This window comes from Oncorhynchus tshawytscha, linkage group LG02 (genome assembly GCF_018296145.1).
Source record: "Oncorhynchus tshawytscha isolate Ot180627B linkage group LG02, Otsh_v2.0, whole genome shotgun sequence".
In the NCBI taxonomy this organism is placed as follows: Eukaryota; Metazoa; Chordata; class Actinopteri; order Salmoniformes; family Salmonidae; genus Oncorhynchus; species Oncorhynchus tshawytscha.
Genome location: NC_056430.1, coordinates 48,505,826 through 48,527,634, shown reverse-complemented (window position 1 = coordinate 48,527,634; position 21,809 = coordinate 48,505,826). Strand labels below are relative to the sequence as shown.

The following is a 21,809-nucleotide window of genomic DNA, read 5'->3' as shown; positions in this document are numbered from 1 at the left end:
CCAGGGCAGATAGACTTATCCTAGGGTATTAGGGTGGACTAGACCCCACCCCTCCCCTGATTGGGGTATTAGCCGCAGGGCAGCAGATGGCTAGGGGGATAGGTCCCTCAAAGCCGAGTCAAGTGTCCCCCGTGCCAGTCAGACGAGCCTCCTTGGAGAAAAGGGCCCCATCGTGGTACCAACCCCCACACACACACACACACACAAAACACATACACACCCCACTAATTAGTTCAGTTGGGTGTGGTATTAACAATGTCAAGCTCGTGGGTTCGATCCCAGCTAGGGCCTCTAAAGAAACCTCTTTAATTGGTAACACTACTGTGACGCTGGCGCTGCTTCTAGTCGCAATATTAGCCGCAATAAACCCGCAAATATGATAAAGGACTTGCGTAATGGAGTTGACATCATGTCTACAGTATTAGAGCTGATGCACGTCTATGCAGACGACAGTGATCGATGCTGATTGCCAAGTAAATCCCATTGCTTGGTAAATCTAATCCAAGATGTTGGTTACGGAGTGGTCATTTTTCGTTGTTGTAATGATACCGAGTTGACAAGGAAAGATGCTGAGTAAATCCTATTTGGCTGGCACTCGTGCCTCCGGACCACTTTCTGCTGTGGGCATCTGTGCTCGGCGTCTGATGATGAGATCAGACTGGTAATGTCATTTCCGTAATGACTCGGGCACGACTCGAGGGAAAGATGCTCTCAACATTTCAAGACCGCGCGATCGTTGTTTACCCGAGATGAGTTCTACTGTAATGGGTGGAGACACACAGTGCTTTACGCTTATATGTATTTATAGGTACGCGGACGCACGTGCAAACACACAATTCATCCACAGAACACACACACACACACAGACCCAACCTCCAAAAGGAGCTTCAAAAGCAGTTCTTGAATCATTTCTTGCTGTTCCACCATGGACGTTTACATGCATAATGGAGTAAGAATCGCTGTCGCTAAGTGATATGCTCGCTCAATGTTGAAAGACATGGATACATATGGATATAGTATCTACCCCACTCCATCCGTACCCGCCATGTACCCAAAAAGATGTACCCCCGTTCTTATTTATTCTACTGATTATGTCTTGGTCCCGTGCTTTTAAAACATTCCATAAATTTGCATAGCAATATTCATCTAATTAGAGATCCCACTGTTTCAGTTAAGGGTGGAGAAATTGAAATAGAAAACCACCCGCGGCCATGATTACTTCTTAATTCAATATTTCCATTCATTTTTTTTTTTTTTTTTAAATCTCCTTCCCATTTACGATTTATTAGGACTAATGTGGATAGTTTGGCAATAAAGTAGGGTTTGATGTCTCTCTATAGCGAAGAATGAAGACCTAAGCACCTTTTTTCCCCCTGTGGTTAATTTGGTTCAGGTAGTGACTGGGTCATCTATTGTGTGATTGAGCGTCCGTACGGTCTAATTCGGTATAGAGACACCGCAGGAAACCGTGTCGTACTCGGTCTTCCAGACATGCGCGGAGAGAAACGGTTTGGAACAGGAGGTGGAGGTAGACGGGGACAAAAAGAGGTAGATACTTTTTGAGGGTGTGACAATATGAACAAGATTTTCCCATTTGTCAAGGTCCAAAATACTTTGTACCCACCTGACCGTGACATTTGGGGCAAGTGCACTCAGGCGCGATACGCAATTGCGCTTACATCCCCTTGTACAAACTTTGGTCCAAAGCCGGGTAGTCAGGAAACGCTTTAGTGACGAGAGCAGTGAAGATCGTTTGAAATCTATCAATTAACCTACCTGCTATTTACCTCATTAAGCACTGTTCATTTGAAATACAAGGCACCTTCCCGAAATAAGGAATTTGATCAAGTACATCTTGCCAAATACAGTACACCTCAGGCTGATAAATGTTATAAAACCCTATAAAAAACCCTATTATAAAAAATAATCAAACCAAAGCTAGAGAGAAATCAAAGCCTATTGTGTTGGGTATCCCCCGAGTTCAAAGACTTGGATGCTAGCAGGGGGGTGGTGTCTAGCGAGTTACTGGGGGGGCTTACTTCTAGGTCAATGGAGGAGTGGTCGGGGGTCCCCATATGGGAGCCTCAATGGCTTCCTTGAGTGGGTAGAAAGGTACCCCCCTTTCCTATTAAGCCATGTAACTGTTATTGAGGTATTGAGCTCGTTCTTCCTTAGGGGGGTAAAGAAGGGTTAGATAGTAGGGGGTCGTTGCGTGCTGGTTTCCTGCTCGTTATACCAAAGTCTTAAGTCTGCAAACGGTACGCTCGGTTTCCATAATGAAGAAATCAAAGGATCTTTGTCTGGTAGATGCATAGCCTACATTTAACCAGTTTGGGGATTTGGCTCGTGCCGGTCCCCACTTTATGGACCGTCATACTGTGCCTTAATGGTAATTTCAAGTGTTCTTTGTCCAGGCTAAACACTTAGCGAACCAACCACTAGGCTAACTAGCCCTTAATTAAGCTTACGTTTCTGCCTTGTGCAAACCTAGCCTAGCTTAGCCTAATCAACCGTCCTTCCATTTTTTTATTTTTTTTAATTTTATTTAACTAGGCAAGTCAATTAAGAACAAGTTCTTATTTATAATGACGGCCTACCGGGGAACAGTGGGCTAACTGTCTTGTTCAGGCGCAGAATGACCAGATTTTTACCTTGTCAGCTCGGGGATTCGATCCAGCAACCTTTCGGTTACTTGCCCAACACTCTAACCACTAGTCTACCTGCCGCCTGGTTTGATGCTGGAATAAGAGGCCTAAAATGGCCATGCAGAAATGTAGTTATAAGCAAAACTCTTAGCTAGCCTTTCCTGACCTAGCCTGCTCCCATTTGTTTACACAATGATGAATCTCCTTGCTTCTCTGATGTCAGATTAAAGAGGCCTGTGATTTCCATTGCTCATTTTAAATGGACAGGCTCTCTCAGCACAAGGCTAAATTGGTCAATTAAAGGCGCTTTGGGATTGAATTAAAGCCTTGGCCTCTGATCCTTACGAAGAGGGGGGAGCCAAAATAATCTGGGTAACGTTTGATGGATTCAGATCGTGTGCCACTTTAAGAGCTTAGAGTTAAAGCCCTGTTACTCACGCCGGGCCTGGAATCAGGAAATTCCGTTTTACACAGAGAAGCGCACTTTGGTGCGTGTTGTGAGTGTTTTGGGGATCGATTGAGCTACATTTGTGAGTTAGGTCCCCACAGATCATGTCAGATGAGGAGACGGTGAGAGGATTTCAGTCTGGTTTTAGGTTGTTCATCCGCTTTGGATGCATTTTGTGTGTTTTTTAACTGTATTTTATTTTTTTTCACAATTAATCTAAAAAAAAAAACTTAAAAAAACAATGATTTGTTAAAGACGATAATTTGAGTTGATGATTGAGTCGACGAGTGCGGTTTGTTGACAGGCAACAACTGGCTGACCGTGTCAATACATAGACAGGAGGTAATAACACGGTCAGGCTTAGTTTTCTGTGCTGAAATCATTAGCTTGGTAGGCAGCTGGTGGCAAAGCAATGGAGGACCAACATATCGCACCGCTACCATCCAGAAGGCGAGGTCGGCACAGGTGCATCAACGCTGGGACCGAGAGATTGAGAAACCGCTTCTATCTCAGGGCCATCAGACTGCTACACAGCCATCACTAACTCAGAGAGGCTGCTGCCAACATGGAGCCCCAATCACTGGCCACTTTAATAAATGGATCACTGGCCACTCTAAATAATGCCACTTTAATAATGTTTACATATCTTACTCATATCACAGGTATATACTGTATTTTATACCACCTATTGCAGCTTGTCTATGCCGCTCGGTCATTGCTCATCCATATATATTTATATGTATATATTCTTATTCCATTAGATTTGTGTGTATTAGGTAGTTGGGGAATTGTTAGATGACTTGTTAGATATTACTGCACTGTCAACTAGAAGCACAAGCATTTCGCTACACTCGCATTAACATCTCCTAACCATGTGTGTGTGACCAATACAATGTGATTTGATTTGATCTATAAACCAGACAGAAGAGCTCCCCACCCTCTTCGATACCTCTGTCCCTGGAGACTATACCAAGCTCTTGGCTACACCCCCCTCTCTCCCTATCTCTCCCTCGTTTTCCATCTCTCGCACAATCCCTGGCGTCTCTCTCAGGGGGATCCACCTGCTTTTGCTCTCTTCTCTCTGGGCTCTCTGCTCATCACTCGCCACCTCTGGGCGCCAAGGCCGAAGTGGGCGCATTTACATAGCAAGCGCTCTTAGCTGGAGGATGAAATGGGGCTTTAGACAAAAAGCGAGGGAAGGTTTAAAAGCCGCGGGGAGAATGGAACAATGTGAGATGGATAGAGGTGGAGGTGAATACTGTCGAGAGAGAGAGGGGGCTAAGTAGAGGGAGAGAGGGGAGAGGGGTGTAAGTAGAGAGAGAGGGGGTGTAAGTAGAGAGAGAGGGGGTGTAAGTAGAGAGAGGGGGGGGGGGTAAGTAGAGAGAGAGGGGGGGTAAGTAGGGGAAGTAGAGAGAGAGAGGGGGTAAGTAGAGAGAGAGAGGGGGGTAAGTAGAGAGAGAGAGGGGGGTAAGTAGAGAGAGAGAGGGGGGTAAGTAGAGAGAGAGGGGGGTGTAAGTAGAGAGAGAGGGGGGGTGTAAGTAGAGAGAGAGGGGGTGTAAGTAGAGAGAGAGGGGGGTGTAAGAGAGAGAGAGGGGTGTAGAGAGAGAGAGAGGGTGTAAGTAGAGAGAGAGAGGGGTGTAGAGAGAGAGGGGGGTGTAAGTAGAGAGAGAGAGAGGGGGTGTAAGTAGAGAGAGAGAGAGGGAGAGAGGGGTGTAAGTAGAGAGAGAGAGAGAGAGGGGGTGTAAGTAGAGCGAGAGAGAGAGAGAGAGGGGGTAAGTAGAGAGAGAGAGAGAGGGGGTGTAAGTAGAGAGAGAGAGAGGGGGTGTAAGTAGAGAGAGAGAGAGAGGGGGTGTAAGTAGTAGAGAGAGAGAGAGGGGGTAAGTAGAGAGAGAGGGGGGTAAGTAGAGAGAGAGAGGGGGTGTAAGTAGAGAGAGGGGGGGGTGTAAGTAGAGAGAGAGGGGGTGTAAGTAGAGAGAGGGTGTAAGAGAGAGTAAGTAGAGAGAGAGGGGGGTGTAAGTAGAGAGAGAGAGGGTGTAGAGAGGGTGTAAGTAGAGAGAGAGAGGGGGTAAGTAGAGAGAGAGAGAGAGGAAGAGAGAGAGGGGGTGTAAGTAGAGAGAGAGAGAGAGAGAGAGGGGTGTAAGAGAGAGAGAGAGAGAGAGGGGGTGTAAGTAGAGAAGAGAGAGAGAGGTGTAAGTAGAGAGAGAGAGAGAGGGGGTGTAAGAGAGAGAGAGAGAGGGTGTAAGTAGAGAGAGAGAGAGGGGTGTAAGTAGAGAGAGAGAGGGGGTGTAAGTAGAGAGAGAGGGGGGGTAAGTAGAGAGAGAGAGGGGGTTAAGTAGAGAGAGGGAGGTGTAAGAGAGAGAGGTAGAGAGAGAGGAGGGGGTGTAAGTAGAGAGAGAGAGGGGGGTGTAAGTAGAGAGAGAGAGAGGGGGGTGTAAGTAGAGAGAGAGAGGGGGGTAAGTAGAGAGAGAGGGGGGGTAAGTAGAGAGAGAGGGGTGTAAGTAGAGAGAGAGGGGGTGTAAGTAGAGAGAGAGGGGTGTAAGTAGAGAGAGAAGTAGAGAGGGGGGGTGTAAGTAGAGAGAGAGGGGTGTAAGTAGAGAGAGAGAGAGGGGGGTAAGAGGGGGGTAGAGAGAGAGAGGGGGGGTAAGTAGAGAGAGAGGGGGGTGTAAGAGAGAGAGTAAGTAGAGAGAGAGGGGGGGGTAAGTAGAGAGAGGGGGGGGTAAGTAGAGAGAGGGGGGTGTAAGTAGAGAGAGAGGGGGTATAAGAGAGAGAGTAAGTAGAGAGAGAGGGTGGAGAGAGGGGGTTAAGTAGAGTAAGAGAGAGAGGGGGTGTAAGTAGAGAGAGAGAGGGGGTGTAAGTAGAGAGAGAGAGGGTGGGGGTAAGTAGAGAGAGAGAGAGGGGTGTAAGTAGAGAGCGAGAGAGGGGGGTAAGTAGAGAGAGAGAGAGGGGGGTGTAAGTAGAGAGAGAGGGGGGTGTAAGTAGAGAGAGAGGGGGTGTAAGTAGAGAGAGAGGTAAGGAGAGAGAGAGAGGTGGGGTAGAGAGAGAGAGGGGGTTAAGTAGAGAGAGGGGTTAGAGAGGGGTTAAGTAGAGAGAGAGGGGGGTGTAGGTAGAGAGAGAGGGGTGTAAGTAGAGAGAGAGAGGGGGTGTAAGTAGAGAGAGAGAGAGAGAGGGGTGTTAAGTAGAGAGAGAGAGAGAGAGGGGGGTGTAAGTAGAGAGAGAGAGGGGGTGTAAGTAGAGAGAGAGAGAGAGAGGGGGGTGTAAGTAGAGAGAGAGAGAGAGAGAGAGAGGGGTGTAAGTAGAGAGAGAGAGAGGGGGTTAGAGAGAGGGGTTGTAAGTAGAGAGAGAGAGAGAGAGGGGGTAAGTAGAGAGAGAAGAGAGAGGGGGTAAGTAGAGAGAGAGAGAGAGAGGGGGGTAAGTAGAGAGAGCGAGAGGGGTGTAAGTAGAGAGAGAAGAGAGGGGGGTGTAAGTAGAGAGCGAGGGGTGTAAGTAGAGAGCGAGAGAGGGGGGTGTAAGTAGAGAGAGAGAGGGGGTGTAAGTAGAGAGAGAGGGGGTGTAAGTAGAGAGAGAGGGGTGTAAGTAGAGAGAGAGGGGGTGTAAGTAGAGAGAGAGGGGGTGTAAGAGAGAGAGAGGGGTGTAAGTAGAAGAGAGAGGGGGGGTGTGTAGAGAGAGAGAGAGGGGGTGTAAGTAGAGAGAGGGGGTGTAAGTAGAGAGAGAGGGGGTGTAAGTAGAGAGAGAGGGGGTGTAAGTAGAGAGAGAGAGGGGGTGTAAGTAGAGAGAGAGAGGGGGGTGTAAGTAGAGAGAGAGAGGGGGTGTAAGTAGAGAGAGAGAGGGGGGTGTAAGTAGAGAGAGAGAGGGGGTGTAAGTAGAGAGAGAGGGGGTGTAAGTAGAGAGAGAGGGGGTGTAAGAGAGAGAGGGGGTGTAAGTAGAGAGAGAGAGGGGGGTGTAAGTAGAGAGAGTGTAAGTAGAGAGAGGGGGGTGTAAGTAGAGAGAGAGGGGTGTAAGTAGAGAGAGGGGGTGTAAGTAGAGAGAGAGAGGGGTGTAAGTAGAGAGAGAGAGAGGGGGTGTAAGTAGAGAGAGAGAGGGGGTGTAAGTAGAGAGAGGGGGGTGTAAGTAGAGAGAGAGGGGGGTGTAAGAGAGAGGGGGGGTGTAAGTAGAGAGAGAGAGAGGGGTGTAGGTAGAGAGAGAGAGAGGGGGGTGTAAGTAGAGAGAGAGAGAGAGGGGGTGTAAGTAGAGAGAGAGAGAGGGGGGCTGTAAGTAGAGAGAGAGAGAGGGTGTAAGTAGAGAGAGAGAGAGGGGGTGTAAGTAGAGAGCGAGAGAGGGGGTGTAAGTAGAGAGAGAGAGGGGTGTAAGTAGAGAGAGAGAGGGGTGTAAGTAGAGAGAGAGGGGGGTGTAAGAGAGAGGGGGGTGTAGAGAGAGAGAAGTAGAGAGAGAGAGGGGTGTAAGTAGAGAGAGAGGGGGTGTAGGTAGAGAGAGAGGGGTGTAAGTAGAGAGAGAGAGGGTGTAGGTAGAGAGAGAGGGAGTGTAAGTAGAGAGAGAGAGAGAGGGGTGTAAGTAGAGAGAGAGAGAGAGAGGGTGTAAGTAGAGAGAGAGAGAGAGAGGGGTGTAGGTAGAGAGAGGGGGCTGTAAGTAGAGAGAGCGAGGGGTGTAAGTAGAGAGAGAGAGAGGGGGTGTAAGTAGAGAGAGAGAGAGGGTGTAAGTAGAGAGAGAGAGAGGGTGTAAGTAGAGAGAGAGAGGGGGGTGTAAGTAGAGAGAGAGGGGGTGTAAGTAGAGAGAGAGAGAGAGGGGTGTAAGTAGAGAGAGAGAGAGGGGGTGTAAGTAGAGAGGGGGGGGTGTAAGTAGAGAGAGAGAGGGGGGTGTAAGTAGAGAGAGAGGGGGGTGTAAGTAGAGAGAGGGGGGGTAAGAGAGAGAGGGGGTGTAAGTAGAGAGAGAGGGGGTGTAAGTAGAGAGGGGGGGGTGTAAGTAGAGAGAGAGAGGGGGGTAGAGAGAGAGAGGGGGTGTAAGTAGAGAGAGGGGGTGGCTGTAAGAGAGAGAGAGGGGGTGTAAGTAGAGAGAGAGGGGGGTGTAAGTAGAGAGAGAGAGAGTGTAAGTAGAGAGGAGTGTAAGTAGAGAGAGAGAGGGGGTGTAAGTAGAGAGAGAGGGGGGTGTAAGTAGAGAGAGAGGGGTGAGTAGAGAGAGAGAGAGAGGGTGTAAGTAGAGAGAGAGAGGGGGTGTAAGTAGAGAGAGAGAGGGGGTGTAAGTAGAGAGAGAGAGGGGGGTGTAAGTAGAGAGAGGAGGAGTGTAAGTAGAGAGAGAGGGGGGAATAGAGAGAGGGGGTAAGTAGAGAGAGGGGGTAAGTAGAGAGAGAGGGAATAGAGAGGGGGGGAATAGAGAGAGGAGAGGGGGGTAAGTAAGAGAGGGGGTGTAAGTTAGAGGGGGTAAGTAGAGAGAGAGGTGAGTAAGTAGAGAGAGATGGGAGTAAGTAGAGAGATGGGAGTAAGTAGAGAGAGAGGGAGTAGAGAGAGAGAGAGGGGGTAAGAGAGAGAGAGCGGGGTAAGTAGAGAGAGCGAGGAGGTTAAGTAGAGAGAGAGAGAGGAGGTTAAGTAGAGAGAGAGAGAGAGGGGGTTAAGTAGAGAGAGAGAGAGAGGGTTAAGTAGAGAGAGAGAGAGAGGGTTAAGTAGAGAGAGAGGGTGTTAAGTAGAGAGAGAGAGGGGTTAAGTAGAGAGAGAGGGGTTAAGTAGAGAGAGGGGGTTAAGTAGAGAGAGAGGGGGGGTAAGTAGAGAGAGGGGAAATAGAGAGAGGAGGGGGGTAAGTAGAGAGGGGGGTAAGTAGAGAGAGGGGGGTAAGTAGAGAGAGGGGGGTAAGTAGAGAGAGGGGGGTAAGTAGAGAGGGGGGAGAGAGAAGTAGAGAGGGGGGTAAGTAGAGAGAGGGGGTAGAGAGAGAGGGCTGAGTAGAGAGAGAGGGGGTAAGAGAGAGAGGGGGGTAAGTAGTAGAGAGGGGGGCTAAGTAGAGAGAGAGAGGAGGTTAAGTAGAGAGAGAGGAGGTTAAGAGAGAGAGAGGAGGTTAAGTAGAGAGAGAGAGGGGGAGGCTAAGTAGAGAGAGAGAGAGGGGGTTAAGTAGAGAGAGGGGGGTTAAGTAGAGAGAGGGGGTTAAGTAGAGAGAGGGGGGTTAAGTAGAGAGAGAGGGGGGTTAAGTAGAGAGAGAGAGGGGTGAGTAGAGAGAGAGAGGGGGGAAATAGAGAGAGGGGAGAGAAGTAGAGAGAGGGGGTTAAGTAGAGAGAGGGGGGTAAGGAGAGAGGGGCTGGTAAGTAGAGAGAGGGGGGTAAGTAGAGAGAGAGAGGAGGGCTGAAGAGAGAGAGGGGGGTAAGTAGAGAGAGGGGGCTGAAGTAGAGAGAGAGGGGGAGTAGAGAGAGGGGGTAGAGAGAGGCGGGGAGGAGGCTGAGTAGAGAGAGAGAGAGAGGAGGTTAAGAGAGAGAGAGGGAGGTTAAGTAGAGAGAGAGAGGCTAAGTAGAGAGAGAGGGGGTTAAGTAGAGAGAGAGGGTTAAGTAGAGAGAGAGGGGGGTTAAGAGAGAGAGGGGTTAAGTAGAGAGAGAGAGGGGGTAAGTAGAGAGAGAGAGAGGGGGAAATAGAGAGAGAGGAGAGAGAGAGAGGTGAGTAGAGAGAGAGAGAGTAGAGTAGAGAGAGGGGAGTAGAGAGAGAGGAGGAGGAAGTAGAGAGAGAGGCTGAGAGAGAGAGGTTAAGTAGAGAGAGAGAGAGAGAGGTTAAGTAGAGAGAGAGGAGGTTAAGTAGAGAGAGAGAGGAGAGGGTTAAGAGAGAGTAGAGAGAGTTAGTAGAGAGAGAGAGAGGTTAAGTAGAGAGAGGGGGTTAGTAGAGAGAGAGGGGGCTGAGTAGAGAGAGGGGGTTAAGTAGAGAGAGGGGTTTAAGAGAGAGAGGGGAGGCTGAGTAGAGAGAGAGGGTTAAGTAGAGAGAGCTGGGGTTAAGTAGAGAGAGAGGAGAGAGGCTGAGTAGAGAGAGAGAGAGTTAAGTAGAGAGAGGGGGGTGAGTAGGTAGAGGAGGAGGCTTAAGAGAGAGAGAGAGAGGGGAGAGAAGGGGTAGAGAGGGGGGTTAAGGGAGAGAGAGGGGAGAGAGAGAGAGAGAGGCTGAGTAGAGAGAGAGAGAGAGAGGCTGAGAGAGAGAGAGGCTGAGTAGAGAGAGAGAGAGGCTGAGTAGAGAGAGAGAGAGGCTGAGGCTGAGTAGAGAGAGAGGCTGAGTAGAGAGAGAGGCTGAGTAGAGAGAGAGAGAGAGCTGAGTAGAGAGAGAGAGAGAGAGGCTGAGTAGAGAGAGAGAGAGAGGCTGAGTAGAGAGAGAGAGAGAGAGGCTGAGTAGAGAGAGAGAGGAGGCTGAGTAGAGAGAGAGAGAGAGAGGCTGAGAGAGAGAGAGGCTGAGAGAGAGAGAGAGAGAGGCTGAGAGAGAGAGAGAGGCTGAGAGAGAGAGGAGAGAGGCTGAGTAGAGAGAGAGAGAGAGAGGAGAGAGAGGCTGAGTAGAGAGAGAGAGAGGCTGAGTAGAGAGAGAGAGAGGCTGAGTAGAGAGAGAGAGGCTGAGTAGAGAGAGAGAGAGGCTGAGTAGAGAGAGAGAGGCTGAGTAGAGAGAGAGAGAGGCTGAGTAGAGAGAGAGAGAGAGGCTGAGTAGAGAGAGAGAGAGAGAGAGAGGCTGAGTAGAGAGAGAGAGAGAGAGGCTGAGTAGAGAGAGAGAGAGAGAGAGAGAGGCTGAGTAGAGAGAGAGAGAGAGAGAGGCTGAGTAGAGAGAGAGAGAGGCTGAGTAGAGAGAGAGAGAGAGGCTGAGTAGAGAGAGAGAGAGAGCTGAGTAGAGAGAGAGAGAGAGGCTGAGTAGAGAGAGAGAGAGAGGCTGAGTAGAGAGAGAGAGGCTGAGTAGAGAGAGAGAGAGGGCTGAGTAGAGAGAGAGAGGCTGAGTAGAGAGAGAGAGAGGCTGAGAGAGAGAGAGGCTGAGTAGAGAGAGAGAGCTGAGGCTGAGAGAGAGAGAGGCTGAGTAGAGAGAGAGGAGAGGGCTGAGTAGAGAGAGAGAGAGAGAGGCTGAGTAGAGAGAGAGAGAGAGAGAGGGAGAGAGAGAGAGGCTAAGTAGAGAGGGGGCTAGAGAGGGGAGGGTAAGTTGAGAGAGGGAGAGAGGGTAATCCGAGAGGGGTAAGTAGAGAGAAAGAAAGGGGGTAAGTAGAGAGAGGGGGAGGTAAGTTGAGAGGGGCCAAGATGGGTAAGTAGCAAGAGGGGGTAAGTAGAGAGAGAGTGAGAGGGGTAAGTAGAGTGAGAGAGTGGGTAAGTGAGAGAGGAGTAAGTAGTGAGAGAGGGGTAAGTAGAGAGGTAGAGAGAGAAGGGGGGTAAGTAGAGAGCGAGAAAGGGGGGTAAGTAGAGAGCGTGAGAAGAGGGGGTAAGTAGAGAGCGGGAGGGTAAGTAGAGAGAGGGGGGGTAAGTAGAGAGAGGGGGTAAATTGAAAGAGGGTAAATTGAGGGGGAGAGAGGGGTAAATTGAGGGGGAGAGGGTAAATTGAGGGGGAGAGAGGGTAAATTGAGGGGGAGAGAGGGTAAATTGAGGGGGAGAGAGAGGGTAAATTGAGGGGGAGAGAGAGGGTAAATTGAGGGGGAGAGAGAGGGTAAATTGAGAGCGCGAGAGAGTAAATTGAGAGAGGGAGAGCGAGAGTAAATTGAGAGAGGGAGAGCGAGAGAGAGTAAATTGAGAGAGGGAGAGCGAGAGAGAGTAAATTGAGAGAGAGAGAGATTGAGAGAGGGGGTACATTGAGAGAGAGGGGTACATTGAGAGAGGGGGGTACATTGAGAGAGAGAGAGGGGGTACATTGAGAGAGGGGGTACATTGAGAGAGAGGGGGTACATTGAGAGGGAGGGGGTACATTGAGAGGGAGGGGTACATTGAGAGGGGGGGTACATTGAGAGGGAGGGGGTACATTGAGAGGGAGGGGGTACATTGAGAGGGGGAGGGGGTACATTGAGAGGGAGGGGGTACATTGAGAGGGAGGGGGTACATTGAGAGGGAGGGGGTACATTGAGAGGGGGGGGTACATTGAGAGGGAGGGGGTATATTGAGAGGGAGGGACAGCACTCAGAAAGTCTGGCCCAACCAAATCATCACAAAACAGAAAGATACATATATCACCTATTGGAAAGACACCAAATAAAATCAAAGTAAACTTCAATGCTATTTGGCTCTAAACAGACAGTACATGGTGGCAGACTATCTGACCACTGTGACTGATAGAAAACTGAGGAAAACATTGACTAGGTACCGGCTCAGTGAGCACAGTCTGGTCATAGAGACCGGTCGACACAGACCAACCTGGCTGCCCAGAGAGGACAGGCTGTGCTCACTCTGCCCCCGGGGAGAGGTAGAGACAGAGCTGCATTTCCTATTACACTGTGACAAATACTCAGACCTAAGAGAATATTTCTTTCCAAAAATTATAATTCAATACAAAGAATTTGAAACTATAAAATCAAATATTTATTGGGTGAAAAGTCAAAATGTGCAGTTTTGGCAGCCAAATATGTGTCCTCCTGTCACAACCTGAGGGACGGCCAGTGAAAAGTGCAAAGTAATGTCGATAATATTTCCCATCTTGTTTTGTTTTCACTTCCATACCACGTCATGTCTTCTCAGTCATGTTGACACTGGTCTACTACCACTGCTTTAATGTATTGTTGTTCTCATTAATATTGTTGTTGTAGTTGTTGTTAATGGTAATCTCATGTCCACTACTACTATTATTATTGCTGTTTGTCCCACCATTTATTTATATATAAATATATATTTTTATTTTTCGATATGTATACTATGACAATGTAAGTAATAATGAACTTGCCATGTCAATTTAATTGAATTGAAGAGAGAGAGGGTAAGTTGGGGGAGAGAGAGGGTAAGTTGGGGGAGAGAGAGGGGTTGTCATCGAGAGGGAGAGGGGTTGTCGTCGAGAGGGGGTTGTCATCGAGAGGGGTTGTCGTCGAGAGGGGTTGTCGTTGAGAGGGAGGGAGAGGGGTTGTCATCGAGAGGGAGAGGGGTTGTCGTCGAGAGGGGTTGTCGTCGAGAGGGGTTGTCGTCGAGAGGAGAGGGGTTGTCGTCGAGGGAGAGGGGTTGTCATCGAGAGGGAGAGGGGTTGTCGTCGAGAGGGGTTGTCGTCGAGAGGGGTTGTCGTTGAGAGGGAGGGAGAGGGGTTGTCGTCGAGAGGGAGAGATGGTAAGTTGAGAGAGGCAGGCGGAGACAGGGAGGACATTGTGAAAGGGGGAAAGACTGAATGCGGACAGAGAAGGGAGGAGGGGAGAACAGTGAACAGACATGGATGGACAGTGAGAGAAAGAGAAGCAGGACGAGAGTAAAGCCAGAGGCCATTTAGGATGACTGGAGAGAGGTTCAGAGAGTCAACCGAGTGAGAGAGCGGGGTTGATTAGTTTCTTACTTTGTTTCTCGCGCTGCGTGTGCCCAGCGTTTCCTAACACCATCTGTCTCCCCCGTGCCCACCTGCAGGTGCCTGTCTTGTGTCAACGGCTCGTTCCCTTGCCACTGGTGTAAGTACCGTCACATGTGCACCCAGAATGCCAACGACTGCTCCTTCCAGGAAGGCCTCGTCAACATGTCCGAGGTGAGTGTCACACTTTCTCTCCCGCCCTTCAACACACACACACACACACACACACACACACACACACACACACACACACACACACACACACACACCCCGGCCTTGTTAACTGACTACAGGGGATGTGGGACTGAATTGTAAACCCACAACTGTTACAGAAGACTTGTTTGAGAGTATGTCTTGGCTGTTAGCTCTTAGTGACGCAAACTTGGTACACAAGCGCATGCTCATACTCAGGTGTGTGTAAGAAGCACGCACACACACACACACACACACACACACACTTGTGCATACTCATCCTTGCTGCTGAGCTCCTTTTGTGTCTCCTTTTGTTTATTTCCTCACTGGGTGCTGTTGGCACTGTGGCAACACCGCTTGTATACAGAACTCCAGGCGGCGTTTCGGGTTTCCTTTCCGTAGGCGGGCTGAAGGAAGCATTATGGAAATGTTGCCTTGTTCTTCGTATCCAAATGCTACATTAGCATAAAAGCTAATATCAATCGCTCGTATCCCGGTCTTGTCGGCCGCTCGTACAGTGGAATACCAAGTGGGGACCGCCGCTGTTTGTCGACTGGTGTGTTGACGCGTGTGCGCACACACACTAACCCCCCGACGCAGATCGACAGACACACTCTTACACTGTGTGTTCCTTTTCGTAGTCCTGCGTACACTGTACAGTCATAACACACACCCTCCCTCTCTCTAAAACACACACATGCACCCGCTCTCTCGAAAAACACGCACCCACCCACCCTCTCTAAACACCCACCCACCCTCTCTCTAAACACATCTCTTGTACACAGTCTTATCGTGAATGTTTTCTGAATGCCAATCCACTGTCCTCCCAAGTGACTGACAGTCATGCTTTACTCTTAAACATAATCCATCTGATTCAGTCTGAAACACACACACACACACACACACACACACACACACACACACACACACACACACACACACACACACACACACACACACACACACACACACACAAGGTTGGCCTTATTTACCGACAACGCTAATTAGTTAACCTCAAATCCAATTACACACACACCCCTCGGGTTTAATCTCCCCTCCAACCGCAGCCGCTGAGCGTTAGCACTCTTAGCGTTAGCGTGGCAGCGTTCCCGTCACGTCTCACCTCTTCCCTCCAAGCGGAGCGGGGTAAAACGTTTAGCGTCGTTAGCATGTCGTTAGCATGTTAGCATCACGCCTTATCTCTCTTCTCCAAGCGCAGCGGTGTAATTTCAGAGCTGTGGCGTCAGCGTGGAAGTGCCTGCTCGGGCTCTCTGGCTAAGCGGCTCCGCGGACTTGCCTTTACGCCTCGGAGAGTAAATCATGCGGATTAACGCTCCCATCTGTAAGACACGGGGTGTGCCTGGCTGGGCTAGCATGTTATGTTTGTGGTTGAGAGGAACTAAGGGGGAAAGGGCTGATAAACAGGAAAGGCCTATGGGGATGGTGAAGAAGGGATGAAGGGAGAGGTCTGTGGAGATGGTGAAGAAGGGATGAAGGGAGAGGTCTGTGGAGATGGTGAAGAAGGGATGAAGGGAGAGGTCTGTGGAGATGGTGAAGAAGGGATGAAGGGAGAGGTCTGTGGAGATGGTGAAGAAGGGATGAAGGGAGAGGTCTGTGGAGATGGTGAAGAAGGGATGAAGGGAGAGGTCTGTGGAGATAGTGAAGAAGGGATGAAGGGAGAGGTCTGTGGAGATAGTGAAGAAGGGATGAAGGGAGAGGTCTGTGGAGATAGTGAAGAAGGGATGAAGGGAGAGGTCTGTGGAGAGGGGATAGGAGCTTTTGAAATGTTAAGGAGGGTGAGAGGTGGATTTGGAGACCTTGCCCTGCCGGGGTGTCTGTTTGTCTTTCTCTGTCTGAATGTTTTTCTTTGTATGTCTGGTCGGTCTGTCTGTCGGTCTGTCTGTCGGTGTCTCTGTGTGTGTGTTCTTTCCTCCTATACACCTTATGGCTCCCTCCCCATCTGTCAAGGGTCGGGAAGTGCTCTGGGCACAGTACCAGAGCGTGTGTGGTTGTGAGAGAGTGTGTACTATATTAAGTGTGTATGGCCTGCAGGTTAGTGTTTTTCGTCATCAATCTATTTCTGGAGGCAGCTCTGCAGAGTGATCACTAGCTAGCACAGCCACAAAGTCATAAAATGTGATTTTTAAACTGAACCTTAACCCCAATGCCTAGTGTTACGAACCGTCTCGTAGCCCGCAACAGAGGGAGACGACGCGGAGATTTAAAAAAAAAAACATATTCATTAAATAGAGTAAACTATAAACAGTGGTGTATGTAGTCAGTAGTGTGAGTGAGTGTATGCGTGCATAGACGGTGATAATGAGGGATGTTGAGAGGTGCCAAAACAAATGAACACAAAGAAGCCCCAGAATGCCACAACAAAAAACAACACCGGTGTGTCTGCATGGAGTGAGTCTCCTTGACGTATGGAGGAAAGGAGCGTTTATCCTCGTGACACACCCGAACCCAGGTGTGTCCCATTTTGCTGACGACCCCCACAGCTCCGCCCACCGACATCCTATTAAAGAAAACAAGAGCAGAAAAAGAATTTGGCACATTAACCTCACATTAAATTAAGACCCACATTTTTTAAATTTAATTTATTTTACAATTTGGCCAATTTTGACTTTGCAGCTGTCCTATCTAAGGGGAAATTGCTCCGTTCTGCCTCCAGGACAATCAAGGTCAACCTGCGTGTGTCGCCCATTTTAAGAATGAAACCCACATCCTCCTCTGCTAAACTGAGATCAGTTTTACCTTTCTAGATTATAAGGAACCCGCTTAAATGGAGAGGGGGGACTGATCCTAGATCAGCACTTATACTCTGAGACGCTTTCTGAATACAGACCAAGACCTTTATCAAAGGGAGGCCCTTGTTGGTTGTTATTGTTTGAAAGAAGCTGACTGACTAACAAAATGCTGCTGTATTTGTTTATGCGAATGAGATGCGAGACATTTGAGAGAGTCGGGGGGAGGGGGGATGTAATGAGTGACATTTACAAATCAAATATGCATAAATCAACGTGCCACCGACAGGGCGACAAACAAAGCAGCGCGTCAGATGCGACCAGGCAGAAAATTACAAAGAGGAAGAAATAATTTTGAAAAGAGAGAGCGAGAGAGAGAGAACCCTTCACTTTGAGTTACTATAGTACGTTTCTTCTCTCCCCTTCCTTCACTCCTTTTCCCCCTCTCCCCCTCTCCATCACTCCTTTTCCCCCTCTCCCCCTCTCCATCACTCCTTTTCCCCCTCTCCCCCTCTCCCATCACTCCTTCTCCCCTCCATCTCCCCCCCCTCTCCATCACTCCTTCTCCCCCTCTCCCCCTCTCCATCACTCCTTCCCCCTCCCCCTCTCCATCACTCCTTTTCCCCCTCTCCCCCTCTCCATCACTCCTTTTCCCCCTCCCCCCTCTCCATCACTCCTTTCCCCCTCTCCCCCTCTCCATCACTCCTTCTCCCCCTCTCCCCCTCTCCATCACTCCTTTTCCCCCTCTCCCCCTCTCCATCCTCCTTCTCCCCCTCTCCATCACTCCTTTTCCCCCTCTCCCCCTCTCCATCACTCCTTTTCCCCCTCTCCATCACTCCTTTTCCCCCTCTCCCCCTCTCCATCACTCCTTTCCCCCTCCCCCTCTCCATCACTCCTTTTCCCCCTCTCCCCCTCTCCATCACTCCTTTTCCCCCTCTCCATCACTCCTTTTCCCCCTCTCCATCACTCCTTTTCCCCCCCCCTCCCCCCTCTCCATCACTCCTTCTCCCCCTCTCCATCACTCCTTTTCCCCCTCTCCCCCTCTCCATCACTCCTTTTCCCCCTCTCCCCCTCTCCATCACTCCTTTTCCCCCTCTCCCCCTCTCCATCACTCCTTCTCCCCCTCTCCCCTCCATCACTCCTTTTCCCCCTCTCCATCACTCCTTTTCCCCCTCTCCCCCTCTCCATCACTCCTTTTCCCCCTCTCCCCCTCTCATCACTCCTTTTCCCCCTCTCCATCACTCCTTTTCCCCCTCTCCATCACTCCTTTTCCCCCTCTCCATCACTCCTTTTCCCCCTCTCCATCACTCCTTTTCCCCCTCTCCCCCTCTCCATCACTCCTTTTCCCCCTCTCCATCACTCCTTTTCCCCCTCTCCATCACTCCTTTTCCCCCCCCTCTCCATCACTCCTTTTCCCCCTCTCCATCACTCCTTTTCCCCCTCTCCGTCACTCCTTTTCCCCCTCTCCGTCACTCCTTTTCCCCCTCTCCGTCACTCCTTTTCCCCCTCTCCGTCACTCCTTTTCCCCCTCTCCGTCCTCCTTTTCCCCCTCTCCGTCACTCCTTTTCCCCCTCTCCGTCACTCCTTTTCCCCCTCTCCGTCACTCTATTTCTCCCTCCCTCTCCCCTCACTCCCTCCCTCCCCCCCTCTCTGTCACTCTATTTCTCTCTCCCTCTCCCACTCTCCGTCACTCTATTTCTCCCTCCCTCCCTCCCTCTCCCCCTCTCTGTCACTCTATTTCTCCCTCCCTCCTCTCTCTCTGTCTGCTCAATACATTCAAGTAACTGACATAGTTTTACCGCGCCTTGGAATGTGTTGCTGCCGTGATGAATATTTGAGTCCTCATAAATTCACCACCCTGTTTCTCTCCCTCTGGTCTGATACGTACGGATGGACAGAGGGGTAAATGTAGGGCTGTCCCCGACAAAAAGGTTTTAAAATATTGGTCGACCGAAACTCATCTGTTCTTTGGACCGATCGATTTTGAAACGTTACCCTATGTGTTTTAATAAAATCAACTACAGTGCCTTGCGAGAGTATTCGGCCCCCTTGAACTTTGCGACCTTTTGCCACATTTCAGGCTTCAAACATAAAGATATAAAACTGTATTTTTTTGTGAAGAATCAACAACAAGTGGGACACAATCATGAAGTGGAACGACATTTATTGGATATTTCAAACTTTTTTAACAAATCAAAAACTGAAAAATTGGGCGTGCAAAATTATTCAGCACCTTTACTTTCAGTGCAGCAAACTCTCTCCAGAAGTTCAGTGAGGATCTCTGAGTGATCCAATGTTGACCTAAATGACTAATGATGATAAATACAATCCACCTGTGTGTAATCAAGTCTCCGTATAAATGCACCTGCACTGTGATAGTCTCAGAGGTCCGTTAAAAGCGCAGAGAGCATCATGAAGAACAAGGAACACACCAGGCAGGTCCGAGATACTGTTGTGAAGAAGTTTAAAGCTTCTTTTTGGATACAAAAAGATTTCCCAAGCTTTAAACATCCCAAGGAGCACTGCGCAAGCGATAATATTGAAATGGAAGGAGTATCAGACCACTGCAAATCTACCAAGACCTGGCCGTCCCTCTAAACTTTCAGCTCATACAAGGAGAAGACTGATCAGAGATGCAGCCAAGAGGCCCATGATCACTCTGGATGAACTGCAGAGATCTACAGCTGAGGTGGGAGACTCTGTCCATAGGACAACAATCAGTCGTATATTGCACAAATCTGGCCTTTATGGAAGAGTGGCAAGAAGAAAGCCATTTCTTAAAGATATCCATAAAAAGTGTCGTTTAAAGTTTGCCACAAGCCACCTGGGAGACACACCAAACATGTGGAAGAAGGTGCTCTGGTCAGATGAAACCAAAATTGAACTTTTTGGCAACAATGCAGAACGTTATGTTTGGCGTAAAAGCAACACAGCTCATCACCCTGAACACACCATCCCCACTGTCAAACATGGTGGTGGCAGCTTCATGGTTTGGGCCTGCTTTTCTTCAGCAGGGACAGGGAAGATGGTTCAAATTGATGGGAAGATGGATGGAGCCAAATACAGGACCATTCTGGAAGAAAACCTGATGGAGTCTGCAAAAGACCTGAGACTGGGACGGAGATTTGTCTTCCAACAAGACAATGATCCAAAACATAAAGCAAAATCTACAATGGAATGGTTCAAAAATAAACATATCCAGGTGTTAGAATGGCCAAGTCAAAGTCCAGACCTGAATCCAATCGAGAATCTGTGGAAAGAACTGAAAACTGCTGTTCACAAATGCTCTCCATCCAACCTCACTGAGCTCGAGCTGTTTTGCAAGGAGGAATGGGAAAAAGATTTCAGTCTCTCGATGTGCAAAACTGATAGAGACATACCCCAAGCGACTTACAGCTGTAATCGCAGCAAAAGGTGGAGCTACAAAGTATTAACTTAAGGGGGCTGAATAATTTTGCACGCCCAATTTTTCAGTTTTTGATTTGTTAAAAAAGTTTGAAATATCCAATAAATGTCGTTCCACTTCATGATTGTGTCCCACTTGTTGTTGATTCTTCACAAAAAAATAGTTTTATATCTTTATGTTTGAAGCCTGAAATGTGGCAAAAGGTCGCAAAGTTCAAGGGGGCCGAATACTTTCGCAAGGCACTGTATATGCTTGTCTGATGCTGTTTGATGAAATAAGACCTGTGTGACTCGAGGGAGCCAGAGATCAAGATGACCAGAGGAGAAAAACCTTAACCTGACCCGACTTATTGTCCTGCCTCTCCTGCTGGCCTTCGCAGATTCTCCTGTTACTCAGCTGAAGTTGCTGGTAATAGGGATACACCAGGGGTCGACGGCACCAGGGGTCGACGGCACCAGGGGTCGACGGCACCAGGGGTCGACGGCACCAGGGGTCGACGGCACCAGGGGTCGACAACCTTTCTCGTGGGGAGTGCGAATTTGTCTTAAAATGTCTACCGACCTGCGTGCCGGTTATGATTTTCATATGCTCATTTTTGTGGAACAGTTTAATTTCATTTCTAATAATGTCTTCGTATCTCAAAATCATTCATGTGGTTAATCAAAATTATATCCAAAAGAAAATGATACAAATCTAACTATTGCCATTTCGAACTATGTATAAATAAAAAATACTATAAATCACATTGGCTTCGCATGGCGCCCGTCTGCAACAAACTTGCATCATTGTATCAACTATCAACTTGGGTCCAGCCTGAAGATCGTGCTAGCAAACGTGCAGCATTTTATTAAATATCTTGTGCCAGTGAGTTCAGGACAGACACAGCTGTAGGCTATTTGCCCAAGGGATAAGAAGTAATCAGGTAGGCCTATTGCTATGATGTTTCCACTGGAACAGAGCATGAGATTTGTCCGTTTTTGACACTGAGTGGTTCTCGAAAGGGAGAGAGAGATTTCTCAAATACACTGAGGATGTATTTGCTTGCTTGTTTTGAGGTGAAGAAAACATTCCATTGAGAAGCTTCACGGGTCATTAGTGTCTGTTTTGAATGTGTTTGGTTGGTATGTTAAGGAGTTGTGTGTGTGTGTGACAGGCTATTTTGGTAGTGACGTGGACTCAGAAATACTATCAGATGCCCAAATGGGAACATTTATATACCTACATTTGCTCACAGGCCAGGTAGCCAATCAGCCTGCTTCTCTCTGTAACCAGGTGCTCCTTCTTACTCGACACTGACAGTAGCGCTCCGAACAGAAGACGAGGACTAAATTGACAAAACTCATAAATGCAAATGAGATAAACCCGAAACGTGTTTCTCACAAGTGCAGCATAGGTTGTGCGCTCTGCAAACAACGTGTCCACTCTAACGCCGAGAACGCTAAACGACTTGGCTAATAATATATCGAAACGCATGAACAGAAATGACCATCACCAAGAAACTCTGTAGGTTAGAAATGATAGGAATTGGTGGTAAATGTCAGCTACCACTGGAGATGTATGTCATGGGGAATTGATAGACACCCAACGATCCAACACAAACTATTCACACAGTGAAGTTAGGAAACCAATGACTGCGCACAAATTGGCAGGAGAGCGCACATTGGAGAGAGACTTGCATTGGGCATCTCAGCCACACTCCCCTTCTTCTTGGACTGTGCCATCCCCGCGGCCTCCGCTATCGATTATTTCACTGAGACTGGTGCGAGTCAGACTGGTGCGAGTCAGACGGGTGCCGTATAATTATTTTTATATATTTGCTACTGCTCAAAAAAAGAAGGGGAAAAAAAGAAGCTTGGTTCGACCAACAGCCTATCAACAAAATAATCGTAGACTAGGACATTCTCCATACTATCCCGTTGGGGGAGGGGTTTGATCCTG

The 21,809-nt window shown here is 48.8% G+C and overlaps 1 protein-coding gene across 2 annotated transcripts in view; it reads left to right on the top strand.

Moving 5' to 3' along the window:
* The window catches only part of LOC112233724 (plexin-A1-like), a 327,164-nt gene that overhangs the window by 206,591 nt on the left and 98,764 nt on the right, over nucleotides 1–21,809 (top strand). For both annotated transcript variants that reach the window (XM_042300320.1, XM_042300324.1), the window contains exon 9: nucleotides 13,586–13,700. In XM_042300320.1, coding sequence (XP_042156254.1) covers nucleotides 13,586–13,700 — 115 coding nt within the window. The remainder of the gene's footprint in view (nucleotides 1–13,585; nucleotides 13,701–21,809) is intronic.